The 13032-nt window shown below is 39.5% G+C and overlaps 1 protein-coding gene across 1 annotated transcript in view; it reads right to left on the bottom strand.

Annotated features, from left to right (window-relative positions):
* The window catches only part of LOC124260841 (galectin-4-like), a 39826-nt gene that overhangs the window by 12739 nt on the left and 14055 nt on the right, over positions 1-13032 (bottom strand). The window contains 2 exon segments of the mRNA XM_046695161.1: positions 1005-1093; positions 8042-8090. Of these exon segments, the coding sequence (XP_046551117.1) occupies positions 1005-1093; positions 8042-8065 (113 nt within the window). The 5' untranslated portion in view covers positions 8066-8090.

Here is a 13032-nt window from a genome sequence, read left to right as displayed (position 1 = left end):
ACTTCATGCACTTTGTTGTCATGCCAGTACTTCATGCACTTTGTTGTCATGCCAGTACTTCATGCACTTTGTTGTCATGCCAGTACTTCATGCACTTTGTTGTCATGCCAGTACTTCATGCACTTTGTTGTCATGCCAGTACTTCATGAACTTTGTTGTCATGCCAGTACTTCATGCACTTTGTTGTCATGCCAGTACTTCATGCACTTTGTTGTCATGCCAGTACTTCATGAACTTTGTCATGCCAGTACTTCATGCACTTTGTTGTCATGCCAGTACTTCATGCACTTTGTTGTCAAGCCAGTACTTCATGCACTTTGTTGTCATGCCAGTACTTCATGCACTTTGTTGTCATGCCAGTACTTCATGCACTTTGTCATGTCATGCCAGTACTTCATGCACTTTGTTGTCATGCCAGTACTTCATGAACTTTGTCATGCCAGTACTTCATGCACTTTGTTGTCATGCCAGTACTTCATGAACTTTGTTGTCATGCCAGTACTTCATGAACTTTGTTGTCATGCCAGTACTTCATGCACTTTGTTGTCATGCCAGTACTTCATGCACTTTGTTGTCATGCCAGTACTTCATGCACTTTGTTGTCATGCCAGTACTTCATGCACTTTGTTGTCATGCCAGTACTTCATGCACTTTGTTGTCATGCCAGCACTTCATGAACTTTGTTGTCATGCCAGCACTTCATGCACTTTGTTGTCATGCCAGTACTTCATGAACTTTGTTGTCATGCCAGTACTTCATGCACTTTGTTGTCATGCCAGCACTTCATGAACTTTGTTGTCATGCCAGTACTTCATGCACTTTGTTGTCATGCCAGTACTTCATGAACTTTGTTGTCATGCCAGTACTTCATGCAGTCATTAATAAAAGTACCATTACTGCACATTTAGACCCACGCTCATGTTTCTTTATCTTGCACTCAAACCAAAGCTCATGTAAATATATGTCTTCTTTTAATGAATGTTAAATGAAATAATTTCACTTACGATTCACATCCATACTGTGTCTTCCCTCTGATGATAATGGACGCACCAACTCGGAGTCCACCAGGAATGTAGATGTATTCGGGAGGATCCTGAGAATATGAGAAACTCATCTTTAACCAAGGAAACTGCTAATGCTGACCACTGTATGGTAGAGATGAGATACTGCTGGCTATGCTTGTTTTGGACAAACTGACAGTCAACGCCACGTGCCACACTCTGTTGGGACGGACACAGCAAGATATTTCAGTGTGGACTAAGGCCCTTGTAATGCAAGTGGCATGAATGAGGTATCGGTTGACAGGAACCTGATAAGTATTATTGCAGTTATCTTTCGACTTTCAACCTTGAACTGGCAAGATGTTCAAGTGTGGGCTGGCTGTACACTGATAGTATGTGGACATGTGATAGGATGTAAACTCCCCCAATGCACTTTGTCACTGATGGCGTACAGCCAGTCAGTATTGCACAATGCTCAAGGCTGGGAGATATTGACAATGAGCTGAGGTTGCTCACATTTAGTGGTCAGTACAGGATTGTAAGCATGTTGAAGTATACTGTAAGGTGTGTGTGTGTGTGTGTGGGGGGGGGGGGGGCGATATGGGTGTTTCTCAATGATATTGAACTTTTATACAATAAGACATTTTATAAGCAGCCAGGTATACTTCAAGCATTGGTTACCTCCGACAGGGCACATGTGTAACTCTCCTGTCAACCACAGGTATGAATTCTCTACTATCATACATTCTACAAAGTTGTAGAATCTTTTGATGTAACTTTTGGCATGCATTTGTAACATTATTTAAAGTAGATTCTGAAATACAAACAGTTCACAGTTCCAGTGACTTGTACACGTTCAATTTGGTGAAAAGCTTGCAGGATCAAATAAAATCTAATCGTGCAAATTATGAGGTTTCATAGGGAGGGAACAATTAATGATCATTTCAGCTAATTAAATAATTTACACAGGTCTTATCAGTCCTTTATATTTCCTACTGTCATGATGTCAGTATTGAAAACTGAGACTTGTACACTAAAACAGATGGCAGAGTAACATAAGCTGGGTTCCATTATTCAATACTGTATATATTTCCTGGTAACTGTGTTCACTGGTCGATACGAACATTATCAGAGCTGGTCTAGCTAGGCATCCTGTTTCTACATTCAGTAATACATGACTATTCCAGCACTAAGACAGCAGCCTGCTAACGATCAAGTCCTGATCAGACTGGCCTGTGTTTGATATAATTAACACAGTCCCAGCCTGTCAGGGTTGCATGACACACAGTCAAGCCACAGAGCCTGATCACCTTGTCCATGTAGTGGACTCAGCAACTGTTGGGACCTATTCTAACCAAGTGGACGATGTAGATGGTCATAGGTTGGAGACATAGTTCACTTTGCCTTCACTACTCTCCCCTCATCTAAATGTATTTTTAATGAAGAATCAGGGACTGTTCATAATTTATGGCTAGGGGGGATGATGATGATTTTTACAGAGAAGAATGTACAATGTGACTGACACCCCCCTAAAATGTACGTACAAAGTATGTGCCCCCACCCCCATCCCTGCATGTCATGTACAAAATCAATGCTCCCCCCCCCCAATAATTCTTAAGCATATTTTATTAATTTATGAATATGCACATAACTGCTGTCATCCCCTTCTCTCTCTCTTCCCCCCATAATGTTACAAAACTGATGACCCTCTCCCTCCCAGAACAAAATGGGCGAGCCCCCCTTAATATCATCATCACCCCAACTCCCCCATCCTTTATTTGATTTTGACTTTTCGGTTTTCTTTCAGTTAAAGAATAGAATTGAATTGAATCTTAATTAATGAATGATTAACATCATAGCGGGGGAAAGACTTCCGCCCGTATCCCCCCTTAAATTTTAGTCTAGTCAAATCATATCACCTGAATTATATTCGTCATCTGACAAGGATGAGTTTTAACTTGCTTCTTTAATAATTGTACATACTGAACATACCGAAAGACATCCAACTTTTAAAAATGTCACTCAAAGAAATGTTTCGTCATCGTTAAAATTTAGGGGGGATACGGGCTGAAGTCTTACCCAACACCTGTACGCATAGATCTGACAAATCTAGAGGTGCCCTGTTCACACATAGTAATATCGTATGTGGGTAAAGGACCTAGTTTAATAGTGTCCGGCCCTTCACCATGTTTGTTGTACGTGCGATGTGCTGGACAATTTGTTTTACCATTGTAAATCATATCTCACCATGTCAGGTTATCGATTGTTTTGTTCCTTCCTGGGAGTATATCTTGCATACTCAATCTGTTCCTCCGACAGCCAACACGACCCTTACAACCCCGCCCTACTTTCAGGGACCAACTGGCGAAATATCAAAGAATCTGTCCCATTCAATGATAGTGCCAATGTCTGAAGTAAGGGGTACATTGCATGTTCATTAACGCTAAACGAACAGCAGTTTACTGAAAGAGCAGTTCGCACTTACAGTAACACTTCTTACTAAACGAACTCTCCCTTACGCACGTGCAAATTGTGAATATCCAGGACGGCATGGCTGCGGTTGAGTTTATAATGTTTTACTGCCTGGGTGCGGAAAAAACACCTCATATCGCAATATGTATTTGGTTTTGTAAATTGTTAATAAAATGTTCAATGGGTCGATATGAACGCAGATGTTAATCTGTTCTACATACACGCAGATTGTTGCAAGTTTTGAACCAAATGGTCGATGTTTAATAACACTGTATTTTTCAATTATACATTAATTAAAAGGCAAAATGTGGAAGTGAGATGTAAACATGACACATTTATTTAGACGTTTTACAACTAGGTCGAACACACCGGCTGGTTCAGTCACTGAGACAAATAAAGTGCTAGGCGTATAATGGGGCTTACAATAATCTCTCGTACAGACCCTAAAGCAAATATAAGAAAGCCCACGCAAGTCTAGAAAATGTGGCAAGTCTAGATTTCCACAGCTTCTGAAAATGAAGAAAGTCGCAGGGCTCCTTTTCATTATATATATATATATATATATATATTACTATGAACTTTTTTTCAGTAAAATATGTTCATTTCAGAGACTAGTTGTTAGTCTAGGCTTACAACTGTTAGCGTCAGAATTCAAAGTCGTCTTCTTAATATTTGACCTACTTGGGAGACCTAATGCAGTTCCTACACGTTTTCTATTAAGAGTAATCCACTTGCAGTCTTGGGAGCCTCTCCGTCGTGTTATCTCCTGGCAATTTTAAAAGCGCTTCAAAATCACTCGGGGCAGCGGGGTAGCCGTGTGAAAGCTTCCCACATGGGCACAATGAGTGAAGTCCATTTCTGGTGTTTCCCGCCATGATATTGCTGAAATATCGCTAAATTCGACGTAAACCATACTCACTCAAACCCACTATCGTACTTATACTTGATGGACCTGAGTTTCCAAGATTTATATACGGTATAACAAAGGACATGGCGTCAAGATACAAACATTTATCCGTGTAAATGTAACAAAAGATCCATTCCCCTGGTAAATACTCAAAGTTTGAACGTGGAGTAAACATTAAGTAAATGTCACATATATTCTTCAGGAACGTTGCTTACCTTCGCTTACACAACTATATTATAAATGGAAAATGAAGTCCCAAGCTGTCGAACGGCGCAATGCATTCGAAGCGTCGTAATATATATCCATAATATTTTAACTTTGTCCATTGTCATATGACGTCGCCCTCAGAATAATTCCCGCTATAATGGCGGCGGTCTGAAAATATTAGAGTCTGGATCTGAAACTCTAAGCCTTGATTCATATAACTGGGATACGATGTCATGCATCAACCAGTAACCGATCACCGGTCCATTTAGACGCCTCTTGCCAAAGCCCGCCATTATGTAGCTGGAATACTGCTGAGTGCGGCATATAACTAAAACTAAACTCTTGCCAAAGCAGAGGTCGTCGGGGACCTTTATTCTGTATTCGCTTTGGGTTCATTTCTACATCACAGAGCATTCGTCACTTGGTTAGATGTCAACAATTAGTGTTTAAATACCTGTGAAAAACCAAGAGTACCTTAAAACTGCGCGATTATTAGACTGTAAAAGTCATTACAACTCTGAAATAGCACCTGGGTGTTTTCATACTTTCTTTTCTCTTTCGGTGTGCATGTGTGTGCGTGCCTGCGTGCGTGTGTGTTCCAGTATTCTCATGCATTCTGGCAGACAGAATTGACTTCGACCATATGACTGTATCCTTATACATAGGCCAAAAAACCTAAACCCTGGTGTTACTTTTAATAAAAACTGGTATTTTTCTAAAATATAGTTTTCCCAACCCCACTGTTTGCGCTTTACCCTAATAATACTTTCTAGTGCCCGTTCCAGGAAGCCATCTTCTCCCTAAGGGCATCATATCTCTCTAAGAATACCATCATTGTAGCACTAAGGTCGCTTTGTGGAATAAGTCACTGGCAAATTTGAAGTAATGTTATTCATCTAAATCTGAACCTTTTCAATATAAATGAATCTACAGCCGCATATGGCTGTTTAGAATGTTATACGTGACACAGCGATCGATTTAATGACAATGTGTACAGTGGGACCGGAGTCTTCTCTACCATATGTTACACGGTACATGCTGATATGATTAAGTGTTTATGAAGTCATATGAACATCAGTTGCCTAGTATCTGAACGATCTAATCTGATGGACCATCCTTACTTCCCCACGTCTATATACAGACAGTTGGTTGTTTTGTTGTTTATATTCCAGCAATATGGCGGCGGTTATATAACAGACAGAAAGAAGCCTTGCACCCGCATTGGAGTGCGTGTAATGTCAAGACCATCTTTCCTGGTATTTACGCCGACCTGATATCCCCGAACATCATGTGTAGCGGCCATATCGTAGCTAAAGTACTTTAGTACTGCCCCGTTTTCACTATTCCACATTCATCGGTTGCTATAATACACAGCTACGGTTCACCACTTTATACCGTTCATCCCAAACTCCGTCAGAGGGCAAACTACACATTACCATAGTTCCCATACCATTCATCTGTATCTAATATGGATGTGACAAATACAAATATTTGTTTGGCGCTGAACGTTTATAACATCCCGGCTACTCGATGGGCAATATCGAATGCTCATTCTGTGCACCACGAAAGTTGCCTTCCGAAAGTGACGTCAACACCCCCACCTCTTCATCATTAACCTCACTAGACGCCTAATTCGTCTTTCGAAAACGGTTCTAAACGGGAAAATGGTTAAATCGACTTAATTTGACTAAACATCCACCACAAATAGATGTCTAAATATAGTGTGACCCTGATACTTACCCATTTTACCGTGACCTGTCAGTAAAGGACATAAATGATTTCCTACTGTCTGTTTTATCAATTCATGGAGTACCACATTCAAAAGGCGTTATTAGGTTAATGGAGTTGACATCCACTTAAGTTCTGTTTAATCGCATGAAACACACCATGTCGACATCACGGGATGAACGATCATCCGTCCACGTGTTGTCACGCCGACCAGTGTCCAGCAAACATGTCTACTCTCACCTGTATTCGACAGGTACGAGGGGTAGATGAAACCTTCTGAGCTTAGCTATGATGGACTGTTAAAGAAGTTGGTTGCATTATTAATGTAATGCCACCAGAGGTCCTCTCACTACAGTCAAGGATGTTGGAGTGCCTGATGTAGAAATCGACCACTGATGAAGTTTTCCTCCAGGTGGAGTAAAAGGTCCTCCAAAGAGTGACACTGCACATTGCAATATTCCAGCTATATGAATATAAATAATCTGTAAATAATCGAGTCTGGACCAGACAATCCGGTGATCAACATCATGAGCATCGATATACGCAATTGGGAACCGATGACATGTGTCAACCAAGTTAGCGAGCCTGTCCACTCGATAACGTTAGTCGCCTCTTACGACAAGCATGGGTTACTGAAGATCAATTCTAACCCGGATCTTCCCGGGTTCCTCCACAGAAGACATGGTGCCATCGCCTGAATCAGGCAGTTCTTTCTTTAAGTTTTGGGATGAGGTTGAACTCATGGAGCATAATCTGGATATAATGGATGCTGTTCAGTGAGGGGATTATTGGTTTGACCTTTCAGAAGATAACCCACAATAGTGAAGCGATCGTGTTGCCAGCTCATGGGACAGACTTCGTCGGCGGAGGAGACGCTTCCACAGCACTGACTGCTGCGTAGTCACTGGTCGATAGTGGAAAACTCAAGACACATAGGGTTGCACTATGATCAGCTGGTTTTGTTTGAAAATGACGTAAATTCTCACGAGTGGATAGATAAATCCTGGGATGTTTCTGGTCAGAGGTCAGAAGCCTTGGAACCTATAGTACTAAAACGTTTGTCATAACATATTCATTTTAAGGATGGGTGCCAAAATAGTATTTCCCGAGGCCAAGATTCGCCCTTAAGCGTTGAACTGCAACTACCGATGTCGGTTTTTAAACTTGATTACATGATTATCACGTAGTAATCTATTCAAGATGCTTGTTTCCCAGAAACTTTTCCTTATTGGAGGCAAACTGCATTGTGACAAACATATGAATAAAGAAGGTACATAACTCGCCAAAATTTTCGAAGATGGTTTTCCAAATCGATTGAAAAATTGATTGTGAGCAAAGGTTCATCCTTGTATCCAATGCGAGTTTTCTAAACAAACCAAATTCTCCACTTAAGTTCGACGGAGAATTAGTGTGAATATGGTACCAACAGCTCATGGTTCCCCAAGGGACGCATCTCAGTGTATGTTCTGACATTAGAGAAACTGTTGTTACATAACCACAACAGTTCCACTGCAATCAAACACGTATTCTCGAACTTAAACAAAAATAAAAGGAATCTTTCAACAACCATGGTTCAACACCTGTGGTTGATAGTGTGAAGACTGCCTAGTCTGAGGGTACAATAACACACCAAGCCAGCCACTCCAGGTCACATATCAAACTGCCACTGTCATAACCATATGGTTTTTCTGTGGAACTACCAGATGTGTTCTTTAATCATACTTACGATTCTGCTTGACATGAAGGCCATTTTGACTGTGATTTATAACCAAACTCTGAAATGAAGAATAAACACAATAAATATATGTATAGCTCCCGAAAACAGCTCGATTCAACCACATACATTGTTTAATATTGCCATCAATATTTTACTTGTGAACATATCTTTTGCAGTTTCCCTTATACACATAATACAGGTGTTATAAATAACAACTGGTGAAAAAGATTAACATTTGGCAGATTCGACCCCTTCATTTATATGTTGTTTGTTTGAAGAGATTAATTTATGATTGCTCCCAATGACACGTGGACTTGATAATATATTTGATTACTTTCAACGTCTTCTTTGTTTTCATTGTTGAACGAGTAGATTTTATTACGTAGTAGAAAAGGCAAACCTTTTTATGGATAACTTCGTTATTCTATTACGCTGCGACGTTTTTGCATGGATCCCGATACCGTCGTGAAACAAGAGTGAAGTAGTGTATGGGCGTACATACATCTAATGATTAATAGCAAGAGAATATGTGTATGCTTAATGGGATAGCAACAATAGAAGGAAGACAACTGTATATGAGGGACGTTTCATCTACATACGCCACAACCGATTTTGTGACCGTTGGCGTCTTGACGTTTAGAAGTGTTTCTGCCAACCACTTGAAGTAGGATTTTAAGAGGCGTGGGACTGGTGAAGTATGTTTCAATATATTTCTTCAGATAAGGATCTATTATTATATCAAAACGTCGTATCACGACAGAATACAAATGTTGTCATTCATAAAGTATCTTGCCTTTACTGTTAACGTATAACCACTACATGGAGAAAGTAACAGCTAGTCGGGGGAATACCGGTGTGACAGGATTAAATCAATTGGAACTTTAAAAGTCACATTACTTTTCTAGTTAGGTTTTAATCATTAATGCACTTTTGTAAGATGTACGGAAGTGTATTACCGCCTTTACATTGGATAAATATCCGTGTTGTTTATATCACTCAATGTGCTTAGTTAAAAATCTAGTAAGATGGGTTTTTGTTTTATATCAATAGACATTTGTTTCCATAATTCTATATTACTTAAAAGGAGCAACCAAATACAGAATACTTACGTACACGATGTCACGCATTAGTGTAGTGTTTTGTTTAGATCAACGTTAATATAACCAGTAACAAGACGTCTACATTCATCCAAGTAGGTTATGTTGTGCAATTATTTCCTCACTGGAGGATTAAAGTACCAAAACGTGTTGAAATTATGTCACAAATGGAATGTCTACTTAAGCGGAAACTGAAAACGTGTCTCCAAGGCCACATCTCGTGTTAAGAGTTGAAAAGAGTTGACCTGGTCAGTCACGTGACTCTAGTGCTATGTTAAAGAAGGCAGGTGAGGAATCGCCCGGCGACGTAAGAACGACTAGACCAAGGACCAAGCCCCTCACATTCATCGCAGTGTTGGACTGAATGCAGGTACAGATATATCTTGCAACTGTAGTGCGGCTGTACGTGAACATACAATGGAGTAGTACTTACCATACAATTAAAAGTCGAATGAGTAATTACACGGCGACGTCTAGTTAGCGGAGCGAATGTAGGATGAGTGGGCAACAGTGAAGGGTCGGCCCATGCGGATATATTCATTAGTGGTTACATAGAAATGCAAAGTGATGGTGACACTTGACATATGCCTTGATTCATGTCCTCGTGCGATCATTGTTCAAATGTCACAATGACAACCTCAGACATCTAGCAGAAATCTTGTCCATGCATTCAAAATAGAAATGTGAAGTTAAATCGTTTACACGAGAAATTTAAGCAACCCTCTAGTTAGGATGGGCTAAGAATGTACTATTTTCAACAGGATAACATTTCGGTCTGATTTGGGGTTTGTTCAGAAAAGTGATCGATGAGTTTTGATTAAAAAATACACAAAACGAGACAATTAACATTTGTTAATACCTCCACTTACTTTCACATCCATAAATGTATATATTAACAGTGTATTTTACAAGACTAATCATGTTAGAGTTATAAAAATAGATGATGACAAAACACGGTTATCAACGGTCAGTTTGTTTCTGGTTATTACGGTAGTCTGTCACATAGAGAAGATGAGATTGTGAAATGGTTTCAAGTGTCGTTTGACAGACCCAAGATAAACAAAAAGAAGTATTCCACTTGACCCGCAACACCTTGTAAATCATGAATAGTTTCCCTTGAACTGTTATCCAGTAAACGTCCACGTGCTATAACTATAATAGTTTACAGTAAAACTATAGTTTAGTGCACTACACAAATAGGTAAACCAAACATTGCTTAAACTATAGTTTAGTGCACTACACAAATAGCTAAACCAAACATTTCTTAGATCGATTCACTGACTAGTGAAGAAAGCAATGCGTGTTCGGTCTCATCGGTAGCCAATAGTGGAGACTATCAGTTCTACAGTTCAGTTTATTCTTGGAAAACCTCACCAACGTGAGAAATAAAGTATAGTATAGATTCATATATCATAATAACATCAAGATAGAGACTGTGAGTTTCAATGAAATAAGGTTACCTTAACATTAATCTCGTTTACGGTTTGAACGGCTTCTGCATTTCTAACAATGGTATTGTTGGATTTAGACATGTTTTTTATATGTTATACTCTAGTACTGGATAAACATTGTTTTCAACTTATACATATTAGGTGATTCATAGAGATCTTTAGGTATGTACATAGACCGAAACTACCTGAAAAGGTAGTGGACCAACTCGTCACCAACCGCGAGAGAACTAAATAAACTGTACAAACCTTACACTCCTGGGATATCAGACCAGCGTCTGGTTTAAACTAGTAAGTTAAGGTTTGTGGTTCTAAATTTCAAGATCGGGTGAAAGACATTTGTAAGTGGATAGAGATATTTTTCAACAGTTCTGTTGAACATTATAGTTCGCAGCACAGACCCTAAGAACTCTCAGAGAGGAACTGGTCTTTGAATAGTTCTTCTTCTTACAAAGATAACCGTGATGTACATATTAACGGGCAGTCATATATTTTCTTAACAAAGGTTTTCTGCTGCCAGCGTAGTTATGAGTGATAAATGTATAGATAATATTTGTTAAGTTTGGAGCTTTACTATGAGTGGACATGTTATGCCAGAGTATAATAAAACGTTTGTACATTCTGATCTAGAGGGGTTTCCTTACGAGTTCTCAAACCTGCTGCCAGGTTAAAGAAATTCTAAATTAACTTGTTCAAGTAGTTTAATGTTTTCAAATGCCCTGAGTTTGGAACAATACATTAGGATCGGTCAAATGCGGACATTGAACAACCCAACGGCAAATTGATATTGCGTGCTTTTTTTTAATAGGTAGAACATAGCTTTGGTTGCAGTGTCTATATAAAAATGATGGCTTCTACAAATTACCCGTTTCTGTGCAAACTATTTTGATTTTGGACAAGTTTACGTTCAATTTCCATCGTGAACAATACCTATGAAAATCGTCAAGTCAATGTTGTAGGTTACAGGGGTTTCACTGTATAAGACAGCATCATCTGCATATAACAAAACAATAACCTGCATTCAAAGTATTATATCGATTTCGGTTTTATAATCTAAATTAATACCTCGTTTCAGCAGAAATGGCTCAATATCAATTATAAGAAGTGAAAACAGAAGTGGTGAGAGATTTTCACCTTGTCTTACTCCAGTGTTCCAAGGGAAGAATGAGGATATTTGATTATTTAGCATGATAGTGGTATCTTAACCGGGTGGTCTGGCTTGCCGACATAACATGACGTCGTGCGTAGATCCACGACTTCATTAGTTACAGATAGCTGCAAGTTAGCTGGAAGAATGCTATGTGCGGCGTGAAACAAGAAAAGCGGTTGGTCAGTTCGCTAGTTCGTTTGACCTAACCGTCGCCCACAGTGGACATCACTTCTACGATACGTGTCAATAATTTTGACTTACGAACTGAGGTCTCAAAGATGAAACGTTGTCTGAACATGAATGCAATAAAGCCTAGTCCTAAGCTACATAGTACTACATACACTTGTCCTTATCCAAACAGAGCTTGACTGTCAGTGTGGAAAGTCCAATATTTACCTAGCCTGGTATGTAGAATGGAGGGTATGTGGGTGTTTGCTGGTTAAATGGGTTATCTCACAGATTGTCTTGTGGCATTGCCCTACATATGGCCTTATCAGGCAGTTTCACTCACTGTTATACACGGCTGGAACCTCAAACTGTGAATGGAACTGTTTCAAATCTACAACCAGTCGCAAGGACACGTTTTTGATTGTATGCACGACTATATAGTCTGTTATCTTTTGCAGATTACATAATGGAGGCGATGTGTTTATTAAATTTCTCTTTTGTCCAACATTGCAGCATAAAGAATGTGACAATAAATAGGAATGATGTACTTCTCCCAAATTTGACCCCCACCCCCATGATGGTTTTGTGTACAATACTCCAATACTCCCTTCAGCGTAGAAATAAGAATGATTAATCGAATTCATGAATAACATTCCGGATAAAACACTTACCCTTAACAAAGTGTCACGCCTAACATTTACGAAATGAGCGGAAGGAGTCGCTCTCCACGATCCAAGCAAGTCATGGGAGTGCACTGTTTGCTCTCTACTGTCTTAGATTGCAACCTTAATCTTTTATTTCAGATCCTTCACCCCTCATCTTCACAGGTAATGGGTTAAATATATCATGTTTCACATTTATTATAAGCATATTAATAAACATATTCAATTATTGAGGAAATATTGTTTGATAATGTAGAATCTACCATGTAGAGCTCGCTCATTATATGACGTGACTGAGACCATTGAAGATCCGGGTTACAATTGATTTTCAGCAACCCATGCTTGTCGGTAAAAGGCGACTAACGGGATCGGGTGGTCAGGCTCACTGATTTGGTTGACACCCTCATTTGTCCAAATTGCGTAGATCGATGCTCATGCTGTTGATCACTGGATTGTCTCGTCCGGACTAGATTAT

Source organism: Haliotis rubra, unplaced genomic scaffold (genome assembly GCF_003918875.1).
Source record: "Haliotis rubra isolate DU_JTF1 unplaced genomic scaffold, ASM391887v1 Scf78, whole genome shotgun sequence".
Lineage (NCBI taxonomy): Eukaryota > Metazoa > Mollusca > Gastropoda > Lepetellida > Haliotidae > Haliotis > Haliotis rubra.
Note: the sequence above shows the minus strand (reverse complement) of the source record. Positions and strands in the feature narration are given on the sequence as shown.